Source organism: Sorghum bicolor, chromosome 6 (assembly GCF_000003195.3).
Source record: "Sorghum bicolor cultivar BTx623 chromosome 6, Sorghum_bicolor_NCBIv3, whole genome shotgun sequence".
NCBI lineage: Eukaryota > Viridiplantae > Streptophyta > Magnoliopsida > Poales > Poaceae > Sorghum > Sorghum bicolor.
In genome coordinates, this window is record NC_012875.2 from 60,513,995 (window position 1) to 60,535,107 (window position 21,113).

At 44.9% G+C, this 21,113-nt stretch overlaps 4 protein-coding genes across 6 annotated transcripts; 3 read left to right on the forward strand and 1 right to left on the reverse strand.

The window, feature by feature from the left end:
* LOC8076494 lies at positions 1,072-2,090 on the forward strand. Its single transcript, XM_021462969.1, has one exon. The coding sequence runs from the start codon at positions 1,193-1,195 to the stop codon at positions 1,475-1,477; it is 285 nt and encodes a 94-aa protein (XP_021318644.1). The 5' UTR covers positions 1,072-1,192; the 3' UTR covers positions 1,478-2,090.
* LOC8076495 (ubiquitin-conjugating enzyme E2 variant 1C) lies at positions 4,344-5,374 on the forward strand. The gene is made up of 3 exons (XM_002447310.2): positions 4,344-4,478; positions 4,584-4,726; positions 4,841-5,374. Exons 1-3 carry the CDS (start codon positions 4,442-4,444, stop codon positions 5,144-5,146), a joined length of 486 nt encoding a protein of 161 aa, XP_002447355.1. The 5' UTR covers positions 4,344-4,441; the 3' UTR covers positions 5,147-5,374.
* Positions 7,413-8,699, forward strand: LOC8076496 (probable CCR4-associated factor 1 homolog 11). The gene has a single exon (XM_002447311.2). The coding sequence runs from the start codon at positions 7,586-7,588 to the stop codon at positions 8,591-8,593; it is 1,008 nt and encodes a 335-aa protein (XP_002447356.1). The 5' UTR covers positions 7,413-7,585; the 3' UTR covers positions 8,594-8,699.
* Positions 12,735-16,471, reverse strand: LOC8076497 (pentatricopeptide repeat-containing protein At3g51320). 3 transcript variants are annotated; one of them, XM_021462460.1, is made up of 4 exons: positions 15,313-16,471; positions 13,942-15,210; positions 13,282-13,845; positions 12,735-13,126 (listed from the first exon to the last, which is right to left on the reverse strand). In XM_021462460.1, exons 1-2 carry the CDS (start codon positions 16,382-16,384, stop codon positions 14,621-14,623), a joined length of 1,662 nt encoding a protein of 553 aa, XP_021318135.1. In that variant the 5' UTR covers positions 16,385-16,471; the 3' UTR covers positions 12,735-13,126; positions 13,282-13,845; positions 13,942-14,620. The 3 variants fall into 3 exon arrangements, with proteins under 3 accessions (XP_021318135.1, XP_021318134.1, XP_002448801.1); XM_021462459.1 differs by having other exon boundaries at positions 13,223-13,845; XM_002448756.2 differs by having other exon boundaries at positions 12,735-13,845.

Genomic DNA, 21,113 nt, shown 5'->3' on the forward strand with positions numbered 1-21,113 from the left:
GAATAGACCATGCATTGATGGATCGAAGGAGTGCGTTGCTAGGCAACATTATGCAACTATGCACAGTTGAATTCCATTGATTACCGCTGCAATTTCTGACCACTGCCCTATGGTTGTTGGACGACATTTTGAAATAGATGCTTGCCATAATGCAAGCCAATCATGTGCTTGGACTAAGGGGAGAAAATAGTTCCTGGAAAAAAAAAGTTTCATGTCTATTGTCTTCCCACCCCTTCTGGACATGGAAAAACATCATAGTGGTGAATAGATTTGAAAATGTCATAGTTATAATAAAGTCACTGCAATCGGTCCATTCTCTCCTTATAAAAGAGTTAATATAGACACGACAGTCATCGAAACCACTTGTTACTCGTATAAAATGTATGTATGTCTATATGCATGAATAATAACAAAAGAGTATGATAAAATCGTGATATTACGTCCCTATGCTCCAAATCACAAATCGTTTTGGTTTTTTTCTAGGGCTATGCACCTATATATATGTGTACTATGCATGTCTAGATAGTACTTGATAAGCCAACTCTCAAACGTATTGAGTGCATGAAGCTTGAAGCCAAGTTCACATTCTTTTGTATAGCTGAACTAGAGGGGTGGTATTAGTAAGGAGCATCTCGTGAAAAGTAATTAATGTCAGGAAATAAAGGTAGTAGCTCGTATGAATTTGGAGGCTGTACAATATGAATAAAGACCCTGAAAGGGACTGGTGGTGCCAGCTGGCCCTTATTTTGATTTTATACAGGGAGGTATTGACGGCAAAACTTGTCAAAAAAAAATAATACAATGCTTGCGTTCATGCGTTGGGATATTTATTCAAAAAAAAGGGCGCGAAGGCACAACTATATATGAATAATATTGGCTTATATATTTATTTGAAAAAAGGGCGCGAAAGCACAACTACATATATATGGATACTGGCCTATATATTTCATTTGGTTGCAAACTTTTCAGTTATACTGCATGATGGACGGCAGCCTTTTGTTCCGGGGCTGCAACGCAACGCAAGGCACGCACAGCACAGCACAGCACAGCACTATATATAGTGGTCTGGAGCTGCACCATTGTTTCACAAGGCAAACAGAAGCTAGCCTCTCTTAGCTTCATCCACAGCACACCGGCTGACCGGCCGGCCGGCATAGCTAGAATCATCAGCTGAGAACGGTGCGTGCATATCATGAGCGAACAGGGCAAGAGGCCGACGATGGCCGGCGGCGGGTCGGCGGCAGAGTCGCCGGCGAGCTCGTGCGTGTCGTCGGACGCGGAGGACGAGGTGGTGGTGCAGCCGCAGCCGAAGCCGATGGTGGTGGTGGGGTGCCCGCAGTGCCTCATGTACGTGATGCTGTCCGGGGAGGAGCAGCAGCCCAAGTGCCCGCGGTGCAAGAGCCCCGTGCTGCTGCACTTCCTCCGCGCCGGCGACGACATCAACGGCGGCAAGCTGCCGGCGGCCGGCCGGCAGTAACATGCAGGCGCAACAATTAGTCGATCGATCGATCTGTCCCTCTAATAATTAATTTAACCGCGCGCTTATGTGTTTTAATTAGTCGTTGCTGCCCTTTCTAGTTCTTTTTCTTTTTCTTTTTGTTTCTTCTTCATCTTCATTCACATGGTAATTTGCACTGCACTACTGCCTCCTCTCCTTAATTAACCAGTTGGTACTTAGTATTAATTAGTAGCTAGCATGCATGCAAGTACTGTTGGCTCCGATCGATCCATATACATGCATGCATGGATGGATGGATCTGATAAAAAATTTGTAGTAGAAAAAGTTAGCTAGCTAGCTAGGGAAGTGCATATGCCATGAGAACTACACATTTGGCTAGGTTAGGCACATGTAGGAGAGGCCAACAATATTGCAATGCAATGCAAGCCACCATGTTGGGTGCAGTGAGTTGAGTTTAATTTATTAGCCTGCTGCTGGTGTTGATGGATGGATGGATGGATGGATGCAATGCAAGAACCGTACGTAGATTGCTTCCTAGCTGCTACTACTACTACTACCTAGTAGTGAATGAATGAATGAATGAATGAATATTAGGTGCTGTGTTGTTGAAGAAGATTGCAAGTTTTTCTCAATTAGCTGTGTGCATGTGTCCTTGTGCTATGGAGTGAGTACTGATAAAGGGAGGCAACTGAAGGTCGTCGTTCCTTTAGTTTGCGAGCATATGTTTGGATGCTAGCCATCAAGAGTCATATCCCATGTGTGGTAGTATGTGGCTGAACCATAGAGTGTGCAGTGGCGTAAGAATTGCTCGCCACAAAAGCGTGGCGAGACTGCAAAGAGGGAAAAAAAATTTATATACCACCTGTGGCTGCCAGCGTTGAATTCCAAACCAAACAACGGAGAGAAAATCTGTGGCGTGTCAAACTTGTGGTTTGGCAAGATGAGCCGGCTAGCTGCCGGCCAACCAAACAGGCTCGGAGGGAAATTGCTTTCATCAGTGAGCCTGAGCCACCACTTGGGCTTGGCGTTGGCGATGGTGTGGAAGGAGGCGAGTACCCTGTGCGCGATTCAATACCTTTAATTAAATTTTGGTACAGCAGGCTTGTGACGACCAATCAACCTCCACCTTTGGTGGCTTAATTAATTAATTAATCCTTACTCGGGGGGCGAGGGCGAGAGAGTAGGAGCAGCAAATTAAGGCGATGTTGTCGGATTCATCTCAATCCACATATGTTGGAGTGGATTAAGGTGGAATTTAGTTTAAGTTCTACTCCAATCCACCCCAACACATGTGGATTGATACGAATCCGACTACATGCAAACAACACCTAAAATGGGAGAGCCGGGCCATGGATCAATATCGTCATGTGTAACTTGTGTGCGCATCTTTAATTTTGCTGGCCGGGCAGATGCATGCATCATGGAAGAGCAATGTCTAGCGAACCCGTTCCATCAAAATTCAACAAGTCAATTCATCAAGTCCTTATTACTTGACACGAGTGCTCATGTTGTCCTAAATTTACGTTAAAATTTAACAAGGTTTGTCCTTCCATGTAGATAAGTATAGCATACTTACTTAAATGGATAATAAGTATACTGCGTAATTAGAGAGATTGATCAGGGACTAGGGCCGGAGGGGTACTTTTTTTTAAAACTTAGCAAGGGGTAGTTGAGAGACAGGCGATTGATCGTATCCTATCCACCTCCACTTCAGCTGTGTTATAAAAGGCCAACTTCTTTTGCGCTCGTTTTGTGCTTTTAATTTCCATTTCTGTGTCGTGTGTTTTTTTTTCCCATTTATCCGTCTATGGATGCAAAATGTATTAGGGCCACCGTCACAAAAAGCAACCTCTGCCTGCCTCCCGTCGACCTCAAGATGTCACCACTGACCTGCAGGCAAGGCCTCAAGCATGCCTATATTATTCTTTTAACCTCGCTCAACTATTCTTAAAATCCATTTTTTTTTCTCATCAAAACTATAAAACTGGGTGTTAGCTTTTTCTCATTTTTTGGGGGAAAGGAACCAACAAGAGTTTTGCTCGTCATGGAGTACTTCCTATATTAACAAAGAAGAAGAGACATATAGCAACAATATATGTGTCACAGCAACAAAATCAAGCTCCAAGGACGAAAACAACATCTATAGGAAGGCCTAGCTTGTTGTTCCATAGTACTTACCTACACGTTGTTGGCCTCAATTGTCATTGGTCAGCCATCTCCAGACACAGTTACCACGTAATATAGGCTTAATTTTATGGTTGACACAAGCAACCATTTGTTCCTAAATATTTGTCGCCACGATTTGCGTGGCGATAAATTTATCTCGCTTTATAGAAAATACGTGTAATATTTTTATTATTAAATAAATTTATTAAAAATTAAATTCAAATATGTATCTAATAATACTAATTATGTATTATAATATTATTATTTTTAATATATATTTTTTGAAAAATAAAAACGATAGAAATTTAGAGACGGAGGGAGTACGTTTTTTTTTTCGTGGGCTAGCGTGCTTTGTATCCGTACCACAAAGCACTAGGAATACAAAGACTAGGGGCCGGGGACTTTTTTGGCCCGGCCGGCCCAGAACTGCAAGAGCTGAAACAAAGGTGAATCGGATGGACGAACCGAACCGTTGACAAAACTCAAGATGAAAAGAGAAGAAAAAAGCTGGCCAAGACCAAAGAGAGAGGTGGAGGGAGAGATTCGGAGCGAGGGGCCTGCCGGCCGATCGAGTGGGCAGCAGTGGCAGTGGGCGGCTTCCCGGCCGGGCATCTCATCTCAGCCGCTGGCCCGCTGCGTGGTTCGCACGCATGCAGATGCATTGCATGCTCTTTCAAGTGGCCTTGCCCTCCCTCCCTGCCTTCCTTTTCTTATATGGTCAAAAGCACGGCCTGGCCCGGCCGTTCCCCGCCCACCCTCGCCGATCGAGCTCGCATTGCATTGCATTGCATTGTGCCTGTGCCTCTCCTCCGTTCCATGACGATGGGCTCCGCCGCCTCCGACACCGTCGTCGGTACCTAGCTACCACCCCACTATCTTCAATTCCTTCTCCTTCCTTCCCGTTGCATGATGCATGGCATGCAGCTAGCTTCCGCCAAAACTTGATGCGTGCATGCAGTGCCCCGCAACTTCCGTCTGCTGGAGGAGCTGGAGCGCGGGGAGAAGGGCATCGGCGACGGCAGCGTCAGCTACGGCATGGACGACGACGGCGACGACATCTTCATGCGCTCATGGACCGGGACCATCATAGGCCCGCTCAACGTACGTACGTAGGAGAGGAGGACTCTCTCCTCTAGTTAGTTCATCATCCAATTCAGTTCCCTATCCTATCTAGTTATACAGCATGCATATATGACTGAAATGATATGCATCCAGTGCGCGCACGAGGGTCGCATCTACCAGCTGAAGCTGGTGTGTGACAAGGACTACCCCGACAAGCCGCCGGCGGTGCGGTTCCACTCCCGGATCAACCTGGCCTGCGTGCACCCGGACACCGGGGTGGTGGAAGCCGACAAGCTGCCGACGCTGCGGGAGTGGCGGCGGGAGTACACGATGGAGCACCTCCTCACCCAGCTCAAGAAGGAGATGGCCGCGCCGCACAACCGCAGGCTGCCCCAGCCACCCGAAGGCACCTTCTTCTCCTCCGATTCCAATTCCAGTTCCACCACCACCAGTAGCTAGCTAGCTAGCCGGCGCGCGGCTCACCGGGTACGGTGTACGTGCCAGCTACTCAGCTCAGACTTCAGAGTTCAGAGTTCAGGTTCAGAGCAGAGCACTCCGGATCGATCGATGCCTGTATGTGTGTGTGATCTCAACTCTGCAATCTCAAGACGTGTGTGTGTGTGTGTGTGTCTCGTCGTCCCATCTCGGATATCATTAAAAAAAAATAGTTTTCAGGTTGCATGCAAATTGCATATGCATCTCGTTTTTGTTGAAATTTAACTTATATCGATACTTATGCTGAAATTTTACGAGAGAAAGATATTATTCGTTCACTCAAATAAAAATACTACTATATAGAAGTAGTGCAGCAGAACATGGCTGTGAGTAAACTCTGCGCGAGTATGGTGCTCGGATGTGTGGTGGAGTTGAGAGGAAGAAGGAACGGGGAGGAAATTATAAGGAAAGTGCCGGTGGCGTTCACGTAAAAAAGCACGTTTGGTTATTAGGCGCGGCGGCGGCGGCGCACGGCGTCCAGTGTCCAGGTCCGTCGAAAGGAATTCTGCACTGCAGCCAGCCCTGCAAGCACAACACAGCCGACCAACCAACCATCGCGGCGGTCAAGAGATAGTCAAAATTTTGGCCGTTGTGGGCCGTGGCGTCGCCGTTAAGTTGCTCACCAACCACGCATGGGTCAGGGGACCCAACCCCAACCCCAACCCCGGAGCCAGAGCCGGAGTGCGAGAACTGGATGGAGACGGAGACAGTCAACTCAACAGGGCCGCCGGCGGCAGGCTTATGCGCCATAGGAGTATGTATGCGCTCATACGAGGGAAAGGCAGGCATATACATACACATACTTTGTATATACCGTGGAGAGTGGAGCGGAGGAAGACAGCAGAAGACGACGACGTACTGGACCTCGTCGTCGTCTTCGTCGTGGGCATCGACGCGACGGGGCCGTGTCCAGTCAGTGTCCAGTGGAAAGATGATGACTGCAGAGTGCGGTCGACAAGTCCAGAGGCTCCAGGCCGGGACTACAGAGTGGTGAGGCAGAGGCAGAGCAAAGCACGAAGTGGTGCGGGGAATTTCTATCGGAGCCGCGCCGCAACCGCAACACGTACGCAATCCCCCCCGCGGGTGGAGGAGACCGCGTCGCCCGTGCACCGCGGAATGCAGAGCGAGTGCTCCGACGGTCTTGGTCGTCGTCGTCGATCGGTTCCTCACCCTCACCACGCGGTGCAGTGCAGGACCCATGCCGACACTGCATTGTAAAGTGTCGTGTGCGGTGCGGCGGCTCCTTACTTTTTAGTCATCCTCGCCTCGATAAAATTTGGCTAATTTTGATTTGTTAAGAGGAAAAAAAAATACTGTTTTTCTTTTAAAAAATACTGTTACCATTATATATACGGAGTACTTCCTTGTGCAGAGTGACCGGGCGGGAGGATCCCTTGCAGCCGTCGGCACGTAATGCAACGGCGGCCGCAGGAGCATAGTACAACCTGGGCACATTGCACGAACCTGTCTGCTTTTACCGGTGCACACAGCACCTGGACTCTTGGTCTGGGTGCATTGAACTCACTGATGGATTTGGCTTTGCCTGCGAGACAAATTCTTTTTTTTTTCATTCCCTTTTATTGTTTTGCTAATAATTCCTTAACTATATTGCCTTCCTTCCGTAAATAAAACATCAGACTACAAAAATAACGTCACGCAGCGCGCCTAGCCACCCAGGTTTGTTTACTTATATATACCTCTCTCGTCCATTGGAGAGGCTAAGCAGATACTCCTACCATACATAGCGTTTTTTTTTATATCAAAGAAAATCAAAAAACACTGTTGTTGGAGATTCAACATCGATCGACGACGGCAGAAAGGATAAGCAGACTGACTGTGTTATTTTATTTATATATATATATATATAATCGCAGACCAAGTCGGCCTGCGTTGAACATAGTAGTAACATGAAGCCAGTCCAGGTGCGTCCAACAAAAACAAATCACTTGGCCGTTGGGTTGGCATGGAGGATGGATGATACAGTTCGTTCCTCCTTCCTGGTCTGGTGGTCGGGTCAGTCAACGTGGACACGCCCCGCCCCAATCATTATTAAACAAATGAGATTTCTCCCCGCGCCACACGCCATAAACGCGTGCACTGTCCAGCCCAGCGTCCACCCACCGTCGATCCCAGTTGCCGTACGAATCTCCACGCGCACGCCGGCTTCCTCCTCCCGTTCCTCGCACCCTCCTGCCTGCCCCCGTTCCCCATCCTATCCTATAAAACCCCGGCTGCCCTGATCACCAAACATCGCTGGAGATCGAGAGACCGAAGCAGCAGCAGCACAAGCATCCGAGGTTCCGAATTGTCCGTCGTGCAAACCCAGCAGTCAAGTTCGACTCAGTCATCCAACCCCCGATCGATCGGATCAGATCCACAAGCAATTAAGCAAGCCACGCCGACATGCCTTCAGTCGAGGTGGGCGGCGCCGCCGGGTGGAGGCCCAAGCACCTCCACAAGCAGTACCAGCAGAAGCACCACCACTACACCCAGCAGCAGCAGCATCAGCCACCGTCCCATCCCCATCCCCACCCGCCGCCGCAACAGCAACCGCTGGAGATCCGGGAGGTATGGGCAGACAACGTCGACCGCGAGTTCAAGCTAATCCGCGCGGCCATCGAGCACTTCCCCTACGTGTCCATGGACACGGAGTTCCCCGGCGTGATCCACCACCCACCCGCTTCCGTCCACCACTCCACGCTCACCCCATCACAGCGCTACGCCCTCCTCAAATCCAACGTCGACGCGCTGCACCTCATCCAGGTCGGCCTGGTCTTCGCGGCGTCCCCGTCCTCCCCGCCGGCACTCGCGTTCCAGATCAACCTCCGCGAGTTCGACCCGCGGGTACACCGCCACGCGCCGGACTCCGTCCGCCTGCTCGCGTCCAGCGGCGTCGACCTCGCCGCGCACCGCGCCAGGGGGGTTTCGGCCCGCGCCTTCGCCGCGCTGCTCATGTCGTCGGGCCTCGTCTGCAACCCTGACGTGGCGTGGGTCACCTTCTGCTCCGCCTACGACTTCGCCTACCTCGTCAAGGTGCTCATGGGCCGGAAGCTGCCCCGGGCGCTCCCGGAGTTCCTGCGGTACGTCAGGGTCTACTTCGGCGCCGCCGTGTACGACGTCAAGCACATGGCTAGGGTCGCCGTTGACTCCTACGGCGAGGTCGCGCTGCTGGGTGGGCTCGAGCGCGTCGCCGGTGCCCTCCGGGTGCGCCGCGCCGCCGGACGGGGACACCAGGCCGCGTCCGACAGCGTGCTCACGTGGGACACGTTCCGGGAGATGGCTAGGCTCTACTTCCCCAAGGAATGCAGCCTGGACGTGTGCGCCGGCGTGATCTACGGCCTTGAGCTCCGCCACGGCGACGCCACTACCAAGCCCAAGCCGGCTAAAGTGCGCGCTGCGCTGCGCTGCTGAGATAATAATGTTGTTATCATCATGTACAGTACAGAACCTCCCAAACTGGATTTTGGGGGAAATAACAGTAAAGAAACAAGAGAACGGTTCTTTGATTGGTTAAATTCTTTGGATTGTCCGGTTTGTTGCAATGCATGAAGTTGGAAATTTGAAGTTGCACAGTGAACAGACAGTGACCCCCGGCCTCCAACCACTCTGCTGGGCGGCTGTTGCAGGTTTGAATTTGAATTTGAATTTGAACGCACGCACGCGTACTATTGAGGAATCCCACTAGCGTCTGTCGTACGATTAGAGAGAGAAGAAGAAGGCGACGACGACTGATGACGAGGGAGCAGCAGCAGCAGCAGCGTCGGGCAGGCTCGTCAACGACAACGCACGCACGGAAGCCAGCCGGCCTTGCCTTGGACTGACGGTGAGTGGCGACCATGATCGATCTGAACGAATAGGAGAGTGGCCGGGCAGGGACACTGCATTGTGCACTAAAATTAGGCGAATTGGTTGGTTTGGTTGGGTCAATAGAATTAGTTGATTCTGATTATTCGCCGTTTCCGTTCCGACGACCGACTCCCTCAGCTCAGACAGACAACGACCTCGGCAGTCACCTATAGATTATTAGCACGAAAGAGTATTATTATTTGCTCGCTAACCGGCTGCTTTGGCAAGCAGTCCACGCAACAGGCAGTGTCAACCAATTCTGCATCGGTTTATTCATAATAATTTAGTAGTACACGCAATTATCGAAATAAGCCTAGCAGTATTTGAAATTGCTGTGGTGTTTCTGTTCACGGTCGATGATGATTGTTCAGCCGCACCCGCCGCTAGTTTATTCCGAGCAACCTACAATTTGACTAATATCGGGTATATTGGAACACTGCCATGTTCAGCTGTTTTCCCATCCTCAAAACGAATGAGTCTGTTTGTTTAGCAGAAAAGTTAGGGTTGAAAATATTATTCGCTGATTTATTATAAGAGAAAAACACTGTTGATAAGCTCAAGCAGACATGCTGGTATTTATTTATGTAGTATAATCTTAGAGTAGTGCTAGATCCAACAATCTACAATTACAGTAATGTGCGGTTGATATTGGAAAACTGCCATGTTGGGCTGTTGGCTTGGCTGAGGTGGCAGCTAACAGTGACGTGGCAGTCGGCAATTGGATTAGCCTGCTGACTAGATATGAGTCTTGATACGCTGACTTGGGTCAAAGGTGGATCTCGGCTGCGTATTCCGGATCCGACGGTTCCTGGGCGTCATTCTGGAACACGATTAATTATTGAGCTAAGGTCAACATAGACCCTTTTTTTTTGCGAGCAAGGTCAACGTAGACCTTGATTGAACTAAATCAGTTGAATAATACGTGCTACTGTGTGCACTAAAGCGGGTCAGCAGCAGCATAAATACATACATACTTGTCTGCACGTCGAGAGCCTGAAGCCTCTCGTGTCTCCTTTGTTTTCTGATGCTACTAGTCTAAATACTTACTCAAAGTAAGGCCCTGTTTAGTTTGGAAAAATTTTGGTTTTTGGCTACTGTAGCACTTTCGTTTTTATTTGATAAATATTGTCCAATCACGGAGTAACTAGGCTCAAAAGATTCATCTCACAAATTACAGATAAACTGTGTAATTAGTTTTTATTTTCATCTATATTTAATGCTTCATGCATACGACCAAAGATTTGATGTGATGGGAAATCTTGAAAATTATTGCGAACTAAACAAGGCCTAAAAAGAAAATTATAAGTCGTTTTGGAGACTACAGTTGCCTGTGCTCACCGTTGACCGACACGGCGACACTAATCGCAGCATTGCTGCCGTGTTTGCTAAAGTGTGCACCAACCTCCAAATGCTGGGGTCGAGATGATTGAGGTGGAGTATACAAATTGGCCGGGACGGGACACAATCTCCTACATTTTCTGTTTTGATTTTTGAGCGTGGAGGATGACATGGCAAATGCAGAGCGCTGGGAAATGCAGCTTCTCCCTTTTTTTCCTCCCTGTTCAATCAATTCAAAATGAAACTTGATCGAGCTCTCCTTTATTTCTGCTTCTGGTATGGGTAGGGTAGGAAAGCAACCAAGCCCAATGCAAACATCTGCTTCTCATGTGACACAAGGGAATCAGCTGACAGCGCTTGAACCCTAATCCCTAAACCAATGCAAGCATCTTCCTAAACCTAGTAGTAGCAACAAGGTCAGTTGAATAATACAGTAGAGCAGATCAGCATCCTTGCCTGCACGTCGAGAGCCATTTTGAAAGAAAAATAAAAGGTGAAAAAAAAAAACTGAAGCCTCTCGTGTCGTCGTCTCTCCTTTGTTTTCTGCTAAATACTAGTAGTCCGTAGTAGACTCCAGCTGGGTGTGCTGCTTACTGGTCCCTGCTGTGCTGACCGACACGTCGACACTAACTAATCGCAGTCGCAGCATTCCTGCCGTGTTTGCTAAAGTGTGTGCACCAACCACCAAATGGTGGTATCGAGATGATTGAGGTGTATACATATTCTGTTCTAATCTTCTACCATGGAGGATGACACGGCAAATATCTGTTCAAGGCAGAAGAAGAGGGGAAAAAAAAAATACCCAAGGCGTCTTGTAATTGCAAAACTCTTGAAAGACGAGGATGGCTCGAAAGCGACCAGGTTGCTCCAAGGGCGTTGCACCTGTCGCGAGCATAGCAAGCATTTTCAATGTTGTTTTTGGCTGGCTGGCTGGTTTCCTGACTGCCTGATTCTCTGCTTTAGTTTCTGCTGTTTTTTTGGGTTACTTTCCCTCTATTTTAGCATCAGTTAATCACCTGCTGCTGATGATGCTTGATGATTAACGAGTAAGCAAAGGGAGGGCGAGCACTCCGCCATCATCACATTCACACGCACGCACGGCAATATATATAAGATGATAAAAGAAAAGCATGCAGACTTGTTTGGTTTCGTTGCGCGCGGTCACTGTCTGTCTCTCTTGTGTTGTGTCTCCCAACCTCATCCTCGTCTTCGGGACGCTTGGACGTTTTGTCCCCTCCCCTCATACCCTGCACCCTGATTTCAGTCCCTTGAACTGAGTTCACAATTGTTGCATTGCATCCTCCCTCCTCCAGCCTTCTTACATTTTTAGTTTTAATCTGTCGGTGCATCGACAAGTTTTTCAACATTCCCCCTCATCCTATCCTCCTTACGCCAATTTCAATGGAAATTTCATTCTTATATCAGAGAAATTACTGATTTGACAAGTTAATCATAAGATAAATATATAAAGAGTTTCATAGATTATTATCTAAATAAAATCCATTATTACAATTATCTATAAATGTATTAGTTTTCGTAACTGTGTTATGAAACTTCCATTAAGACTGGTGTTATGCCAAATAGGGCCACCTCTGGCTCTACAAAGGCGGGAGGGGCGACGGTATATGGCCCATGAGACCGTATAGGCTAATGTCATCACTGTATATCTGCCAATGTGCGCATGAACCAACGACTGAAGAAACAAAATTGCCCAAAGCCTTGCAGTCAGCCTGGAATTGGATAGTGAAAAATCAGAGACTCGCATGGCAAAGTCTAGCCTCTCTACACAACTATCTGCTAGTGCTTGTGGTTCCTCCGATGATCACAGAGTTCTAGACATTAGACTAGACATAGCCTCTGCTCCCTTAGTCCCTAAATAACCGATGTTTTCGCTTCTCGAAAAAAACTGACTAAATAAATAAAGAAAATATTAATACCTGTGGTACAAAATCAGATCATTAGATAGATAGTTGAATCTATCTATTTTTATAATAAATTTATTTAAAGATATAAATGTAACACATTTTTTCTACAAATAATACAATCAAACTTATAGCATGAAAAAACCAAAACGACAGAGTACTCTTCAAGTCTACTCCCTCCTACTCCCTCCATTTATGAAAGAATCAATTTCTAGTGTTGTCCTAAGACAAATTTTTTAAACTTTGACCAAATTTCTAGAAAAAAATGCTAAAATTTATGGTATCAAATTAGTATCATTAGATTTTTATCATAGAATATATATATTTTCATAAGATGCGTATTTTATATTATAGATGTTGTTACTCTTTTATATAAAATTAGTCAAGCTTAAATAAGTTTGACTGACACGGATTTTAGAAATCGATTCTTTCGTGGACAAAGGAAGTATATGCAACTAGCTGTTACACAATTTCTCAACTATACCTTAGGCCGTCTCTGAGGGTCTAGCTTAGAGCTACTTGAATCCAATCCTTTTTACACGTCACACCAGCTTTGCCCCAAGTCAAACATTACTATTTGACTATCTATTTCAAAAGACATCTTACAATTACTTTTAACACGATGAATTCATTACAGAATGCAAAGGTGTGGACAGAGAACGGTCGGTATCCTTTTGGTTTTCATTTGTTTTTTCAAGAAACAAGCATCCACTACCATCATAACTTTTATGCCATCGCATGAATTGTCCAAACAATTACTTGTGAGGAAGGGACCACAGGTGTGCCCATGCTAGTTGCAAGCCTGTACATATGTTCTTCAACATCAGCAGTAGCGGCACTGCAATCAAGTAGAAATTTTAGGACCCACAGCAGTTGATAAGCAAAGAGAAAGGAAAATGGAAAAGTCAAAAGTGCATTGTGATAGAATACACACTTGGTGCACTCGATGAGGATACCAAACGTAGGAGTTAAGATGATGGAAAAACAATGAACCTGACAAAAACAAGACAGTGACTTTCAAATATGCATCACTGTCTTTAAATTTAGCAGAGCATAGCCGGGCTTGAGTGCTTCAAACGTGGCTACATCTGGAGAGTAGGCGATGGCACACAAATAAATATATGGGAGGATAGCTGGATCCGGGAGTCATATTCTGAAGATTCAAAACGCCTTAGAGGGAACAATCTGATCCCAAAGCTGGAGGAGCTGATCAACCCGATAGATACAACATGGGATGTCGACTTAATTAGGTCCATATTTTGGCCAGTTGATGTGCCCTGAATTTTGCAAATCCCCATCACTCCGGTGAGGGAAGATGTAGTGGCGTGGCACTTTAACAGAAACGGGATCTTTTCAGTGCGCTCAGCTTACCACTGTCACTGGGAGAGTAAGTTTGGGCCAAGATGCAGCTCGATGTTAGCAAGTAGTGCAGCTAGGAGTCAAGTTTGGAAGAGGCTGTGGAATCTGCATGTACCAAGGAAGATTAAGGTTTTTGGGTGGCAGGTTTTGCATGGATTTATTCCTTGCCGGGCTGCTGCAGAGCAAGTGCCAGCTCTCCTGATGCACGAACCAAAGAAAAACACATTTCAGGATGCTTATAGATGAAAAATAATCTTTCTGGGATGAAGGAGATGAGTTCTGAAGATTAGTAACCTTGAGTTGAGGTCAAACTTGTGTCTCCCTTGTGCTCCAAAGCATATAACACACTCACAAAGTCACATCCACGTCACATTGTGAGGAAGAAGATAAAAGGATAAGTCACCAAAGGTCAACTAGCACTTTTACCATTCCAGTAACAAAGCCAGCGAGGTCAGTGGTCAACTTGTACTTTTACCTGACAGGCTGAATACCTGAAAACATATACAAGGGTAACTTAGCTACTGTCAAAACTGACAGTATTACCTCTGCGCAAATATGCAATCTTATTCTCAAAGCCAGATCCCCAAACACAAGACAATGCAAGGCACGGACGCACATTTTGGAAAAGCACTGAAATATCATTTGACCAAAACTTTTACAGAAAGTACTTGTGTTCTTGTTGGAGAATGTCCACTGTTAATATTAGAGGGCAACAACAGAACTGTTATCTTTGCTTCCCAAGGCTTGTTACTTCTTCGTTCTTCCTGTCCATCTCAACCCTACCATAATTGTCACTTTTTGCAACTACCAACTATTGATGCCAAGCATTTCTGTCACTGCATAATCAATGAGTGGTTCTGCACAAATGACACATCTGAAGATGCGCTATTTCAGGCCAGCCTATTTTAACCTCCTGAAGCTGCCTGTTCAAAACCTGTGCAGCTCCAAAACAATCCCCGGGTGTATATTTGAGTTACTTTATTCCAAAATCACTTTGGTCCTTTTCTTTGCAATCAAGCTTCAGCCTTGTCGCTAAGTCATCCATGATGGCATATATCTCCTGATTCTCAGGTTGACTCTCCCTAATTTTGAATTCATCAACAATCTCATTTAAGTTCACCAGACGATGTCCAGGCCTGAACCTCTCATCTCTCCCTTTCATGATAGCCTTCACCCTGTGAACTTCTTCCCACCTCCCTACAGCAGCGTACACATTGCAAAGCAGTGCATAGTGAGCATTGTTGCTCGGTTCAAGCTCAATCAACCTGAGAGCTATCCGTTCCCCAAGTCTCCAATCCTTCCGGAACCGACATAACCCAAGCAAACTACCCAATGCTCGTGCCTTCATATCCTCTGGTATACTCTGTAAGAGGCCCTCGGCTTCTTCCAGAAGCCCAACACTCCCATACAGATTGGCCACGCACCAGTAGTGCGCAAATGTCGGCTTGAGGTTGTACACGGTGCTCATCTGCTCAAAATATGCCCTTCCGTCCTCCAAGAGGCCTAAACGGGCACAGGCGCAGAGAACACCAATGAAAGTGACTCCATCTGGCTGCACATTCCCTGAAAAGGCAGCCAGGAGTTAGATGCATATATAAAGTTCAAAAATGCAAATGTAGCAATATGTTGCTTTCTGAAGAACTAATCTTGGAAATCTGAACCCACCCAGTGTGATCATATGCTGGAACAGTTTGATCCCATCACCGGGTTCACCATACACACAGTGCCCTATGATCATCGCATTCCAGCATACCACGTTCCTCATTCTGAGCCGATCAAACAGCTTCCTTGCAACCCCAGACCTCCGACACTTGCCATACATATCAATCAATGCAGTCCAAACTAACAGGTTATCATCCTCAAAACGGCGCAGGAACACACAGTGCACCTCCTTCCCAGCCCCTAGCCTCCCCAGCCTAGCACACGCCGTGGCTGCCCCGACCATGGCTGCTGCCGTCCCCCTCACTCCTGCCTTTGCCATCCACCGGACCACCTCCAGTGCCTGTTCAGGCCACTTCGCCTTGACATACCCATTAATCATGATGTTCCATGACACTGCACTTCTCAGGTGCATTCCCTCGAACAGCTGGCGTGCGGCATCAATGCCACCAGGTGTGCTAGCTAAGGCCGTCATCAGGGTGTTGTAGGACACGATGTCCCTGAATGGCATTTCGTCGAACAGGTAGCGGGCGGACGAGAGGCCGCCGGCAGTGGCATAGAAGTGGAGGAGTGCGTTGGCAGCGTGGGGCGGCGGGGAGAAGAGGAGGCCGCGGCGGAGGACCTGCCCGTGGAGGGCGAGCGCGGAGCGGAGGTGGAGTCGCGGGGAGGCAGCGGAGGCGGCAGCTGAGAGGAGAGGAGGGAAGGAGAAGTGATCGGGGAAGACCGGTTGGTGGGAGCGGAGGAGGGCCGCGAAGAGGGAGAGGAGGGTGGAGAAGGGGATGCGAGGGCCTACGGCGCGGAGTGCGAGGTCGATGGAGAAGACCGGCAGGGGAGGAGGTAGGTGGTGGAGGAGGCGGAGGATGTGGGCGGGCGGCGAGGCGGCGGAGCAGGCAGAGGCGGTGAGGAGGAGGCCGGCGGGGACGGCGTGGCCGAGGAGGAGGCCGCGGCGGAGGAGGAAGGCGTGTGCGCAGAGAACGGAGGAGTGAGTGCGGAGGCCGTAGCGGAGTAAGCCGTGGAGGTCGTCGCCGATGATGCCGCCGCCGCCGGCTGAATGGGGGGAGGTGGAGGTGGTCGCCATCAGTGGAGAACACGGGGCGGCGGCGCCATGGGGTTTTGGCGTCTCAGGATTTTGCCTCGCTGACCAGTGGGCCCATGATGCAGGCTGGGTTTTCACCTCAGGATCTGCCACCGTTGGGATCTCTGACTTCTGAAAATCCCAAGATCTTTGTACAACTTCAGAAATCCAAAAATTCGGACACAAATTGGGTCTTGTTTAATTCTAATTTTTTTTTACAATGAACGCTGTAACACTTTCGTTCATATTTAATAAATACTGTCTAATTATAAATTAACTAAGTTTAAAAGATCCGTCTTGCAAATTACCGGCAAACTATATAATTAATTATTTTTTATCTATATTTAACGCTTTTATGCATGTGCCACAAGATTCAATATGACGATAAATCTAAAAAATTTTATAATTTTTTTGAACTAAAGAAGACCCGTATTACTACATCACTCTTGTGGTTTTAAAACGTCGTGTCATACTTCCATCATTCTTGACCTTGTACCACAAAATACCCCTTGCTTCGTAGCCGAAAGGATCTCTGAGGTTAGCTTCGTAATACTCCTGTCCTAACGCACAGAAACTAAACACTAGCGTTATTCATCATCTTAGATACTCATCATGCTTGAAACTAAACACTAGCGTTATCCATCATCTTACAATTTGCATTTTCTATTTTTTTTTCTTTTAACAAGTACATCCAATCTTTCTCGGTTGTTACCAAGTCCCAATGTCTGCAAGTTAGGGGGGGGGGGGGGGAGGGGGAGATAAATGTGATATTTATGAAAGAGAAATTTTATTATATTGCTGATGACTTTGTTATGTTCTTGATAGAACGTAAATAAAAAATCACTTTATTGCTTTTGCAAAAATAGAATAAAAACAAAAAATCACTTAGTATGATGCGAAGTTATTGTATACACTACGAGTGACTTAGCTAGGGAATTACAGGTGCAAGCAAATATTGTGATTGCATGCAAGAACATATATACAATAATACATCTTAAATATGTCACATACTCCTTTTGTCTTAAAATAGCTAAGATTTTAACCATTAATATAGACAAATATGTATCCAGATTCATATCTAAAATGATAACTATTTTGAGATAGAGAGAGTACACATGTCAGTATGTGTCACTCATGATGCCGACTTGTATTGAGGATATTATTGCTCGGGACTATAATTACGTTGTTGACTAATAAAATGTCTCACGTTTTCTCGTAAAAAAAGAGAGATGTCATCACTTCGGATCAGAACATGATTGAGCCAAAAGCTCAACATGGGCGCCGGCTAAAACTATTAAAAGCTAGGATGTTCCCCATCTCAATTTACATTATATATAAGACGTAGTTTAACATAGTGCTTAGAGAAACAGGAGTACTTATTGGTCGGAGGTTGCGACGATCCTGCATGATGTTGAAGAAATGGCGGTGACCTTCACTTGTTTGGATGTTGTCTACACGAGGACTCTGAATTTCGCCGCACATTTATGTGCCAAGCACACATTAGTTTCTTTGCAAGATTATGTTTGGCATGCCCCTCCTACCTTCTTGCAGCAATGCCTGCAGCATGATCGTGATGCTACTCCTTAATTAATGAAGCTTTTTTGTTAAAAAATATATATTAATTATTCATTTATTTTATATTATAATGTTATTTATTAATAGAAATTTATAATTAATGAAATCTAATAGCATTAAGTTTGTTTACAATAGTTAAACTCTGTGACGGAATTATTAATTACAAAGATTACAAAGTTTGATTATTGAGCCCAGAGCTAATCGAAATGCAGCTTCTCCTCTTTATTTGCTGGGAAACCTCGGCAGCAGCCGGGTCAAGGGCTCGAGGCAATAGGCAACACCGCTACACAGACCTGAAAACCAGCATTTTGCTGCATGCACGTGGATTTGGATGTTGCCACTGTCATACTTTGGGCTTGTTCAGTTCGCAAAAAGTATAGTTTTTGGCTACTGTAGCAATTTCGTTTTTATTTGACAAACATTATCCAATCACAGAGTAACTAGGCTCAAAAGATTCATCTCACAAATTACAGGTAAACTGTGTAATTAGTTTTTATTTTCGTCTATATTTAATACTCCATGCATGCGACTAAAGATTCGATGTGACATGAAATCTTGAAAATTTTTGCGAACTAAACAAGGCCTTTGATCAGTCCTGCGTCAAAAGCCATGCAGTCCGTGAAGTCACCAAGTTCTTAAAAATTTTGCAAAATTGTTCAGATTTTTCATCACATCAAATCTTACGGCACATGCATAAAACATTAAATATAAGTAAAAAAGATAATAATTAATTATATAGTTTGCATGTAATTTACGAGACGAATCTTTTAAACGTACTTATCAGACGTGAGATTTCACATCAGCCAGGGCCCAGGGAGTCAGGCCGTCCGCATACAGGGCTTGCACAATATTATCCCGCTTCGTGATGTATCCGTTTAAACGACATAAAATCTTAAAAAGATTTATAAACTAAACAAGACCTTAAACACAAATTTTAAACACAAAAGCATCTCTTTTCTTTCCACTTCTCTTTTCTTGGGCAACACCCAAATTGGACAGAAAATCTTCCATCAGATGCGAAACGAGTGGAACGCATACCCTTGATCCAGAACGTCGTTACGACCTACTCCCTCCGTCCAACTAATTCTTACAGTCTGTACTAGTTAAGTTTAACAGATTTTATAAAAATAATAATAATAATATTTATAACATATAATACGTATTTAATACCATAAATTTTAGCAATTTTTTTCTAGAAATTTAGTTAAAGTTTAAAATTTTGAACTTAAAACAATTCTAAAAATTGATTCTTTCGTGAATGGAAGGGGTTGACACCTATCAACTTTATGAATATGTGGGGGCATTTTATCTCTCTATTTCTCCTGCTCACCTGGAGCCTAGTCTCTCTCTTTTTAACGTTAATGACAGGAGCTCTACTTTTTAAAGAGAAAAAAGAGAGTTCTACTTTTAACAATAATGGCATGCGTTATGATTGCCATGCAATTCATAATATTCCTTTGATTCTATCACAAATTAAGGAATTATGAGCGTCTTAATGAAAATCGTGTGTGGCATGTTCTAAAAAAAAGAGAGTTATAATTTACTATTGCGACAACTAAAAGAACAAAGGACAGCTCACTGTATAAATTGGCTATTAAATTGACTCATGATTACGTGGAACTAGACAGTGGTGTCAGGCTCCTAGCGGATGACTATGGCCTTGTTTAGATTCAAAAACTTTTTGAATTTTGACACTGTAGCATTTTCATTTTTATTTGACAAATATTGTCCAATCATAGAGTAACTAGGCTTAAAAGATTCGTATCGTGATTTATAGGTAAATTGTGCAATTAGTTATCTTTTTATCTATATTTAATGTTCCATGCAAGTGACGCAAGATTTGATGTGATGGAGAATCTTATAAAGTTTTGGATTTTTGGGTGCATCTAAACAAGGCCTAAGTACAAAGCATGAAAAATATTGTGGTCGATCAAACGATACTATAAGAAAAAAGAAACTATAGATCCATAATAGAAGAAGCAAGATCATCTCGAATTTAAATCTATAAGAAAGCTAAGGGATTAGATAAATACTTAAAAAGGTGGTTTGTATCTGCGATAGGACTGAGATCGAAGACTACCCAATTTGGCCACAGGTGAAATTGTGCATTCACGAGCTAATAAGAGGAAAAAAGGGAAGAGATAACAATAGGCCTAAGTCACACTTGAGGAGTTCATGCCAATAGATAGAGTAAAGATGCATCGAGAGAAAACAATTATAATGAAACAAGTAAATTTGCAAAAAAAATATTTAATAAAAAAAATCCAAATATTAATAAGCGTGCTATTTTCGCAGGCCATCTTGCTAGAGTTTTTAAATAGGAAGCACAGGCCGAGAATTTGAATAAACGTATATAAGGACTAGAATTTCAAGTTAAATTATTGATAAAAAAACTTGTACAAAACATTGATATAACTTGAGTTAATGTTTCTACTAAAACATGTCGAGGACAAGGGACAGTTCAGTGCAGAGGTGGAAAAAATTTAAATATGGATGAAAACATATAGAGTAACCGGCACATTTACCATAATCAGATAGTTAAAAGACTCGACCCGCGGGGTAAGATAACCTCGGACATTGTGTTTAAAAAGAAGATATTCTCATGCAGGTCGAGAAAATCTTTGAACCTCTGTCCCACTCATACAGAGCAGCACTGTAACTCCCGTGAAACTGGGCTGGCCTTAGATCTATGATTTGGCATGAAGCAGGTATTTGTGCCAGAAAAATAAATAGTAAATTATAAAGACTAGTATAAGTTTTAGTACATATGTCTCGTAGGTTTATAGTTTCTACAAAAGCACAGATTAATGGACTATATATTACTTAGGTCTTGTTTAGTTTCTTCTGAAAACCCAAAAATTTTCAAGATTCTGTGTCACATTGAATCTTTGGACATATGCATGAAACATTAAATATAGATGAAAATAAAAATTAATTACACAGCTTATCTATAATTTGCGAGACGGATCTTTTAAGCCAAATTAGTCTATAATTGGACAATATTTGTCATATACAAACGAAAGTGCTATGTTTTTCAAAAAAATTTGGAACTAAACGAGGCCTTACTGAACAGCGATCTCACTTGATCAGAAGATCCGTGTCACACGACTCACTGAAAAATTAGAACCTCCAAAGGTAAATAACTGGAAATATGTTG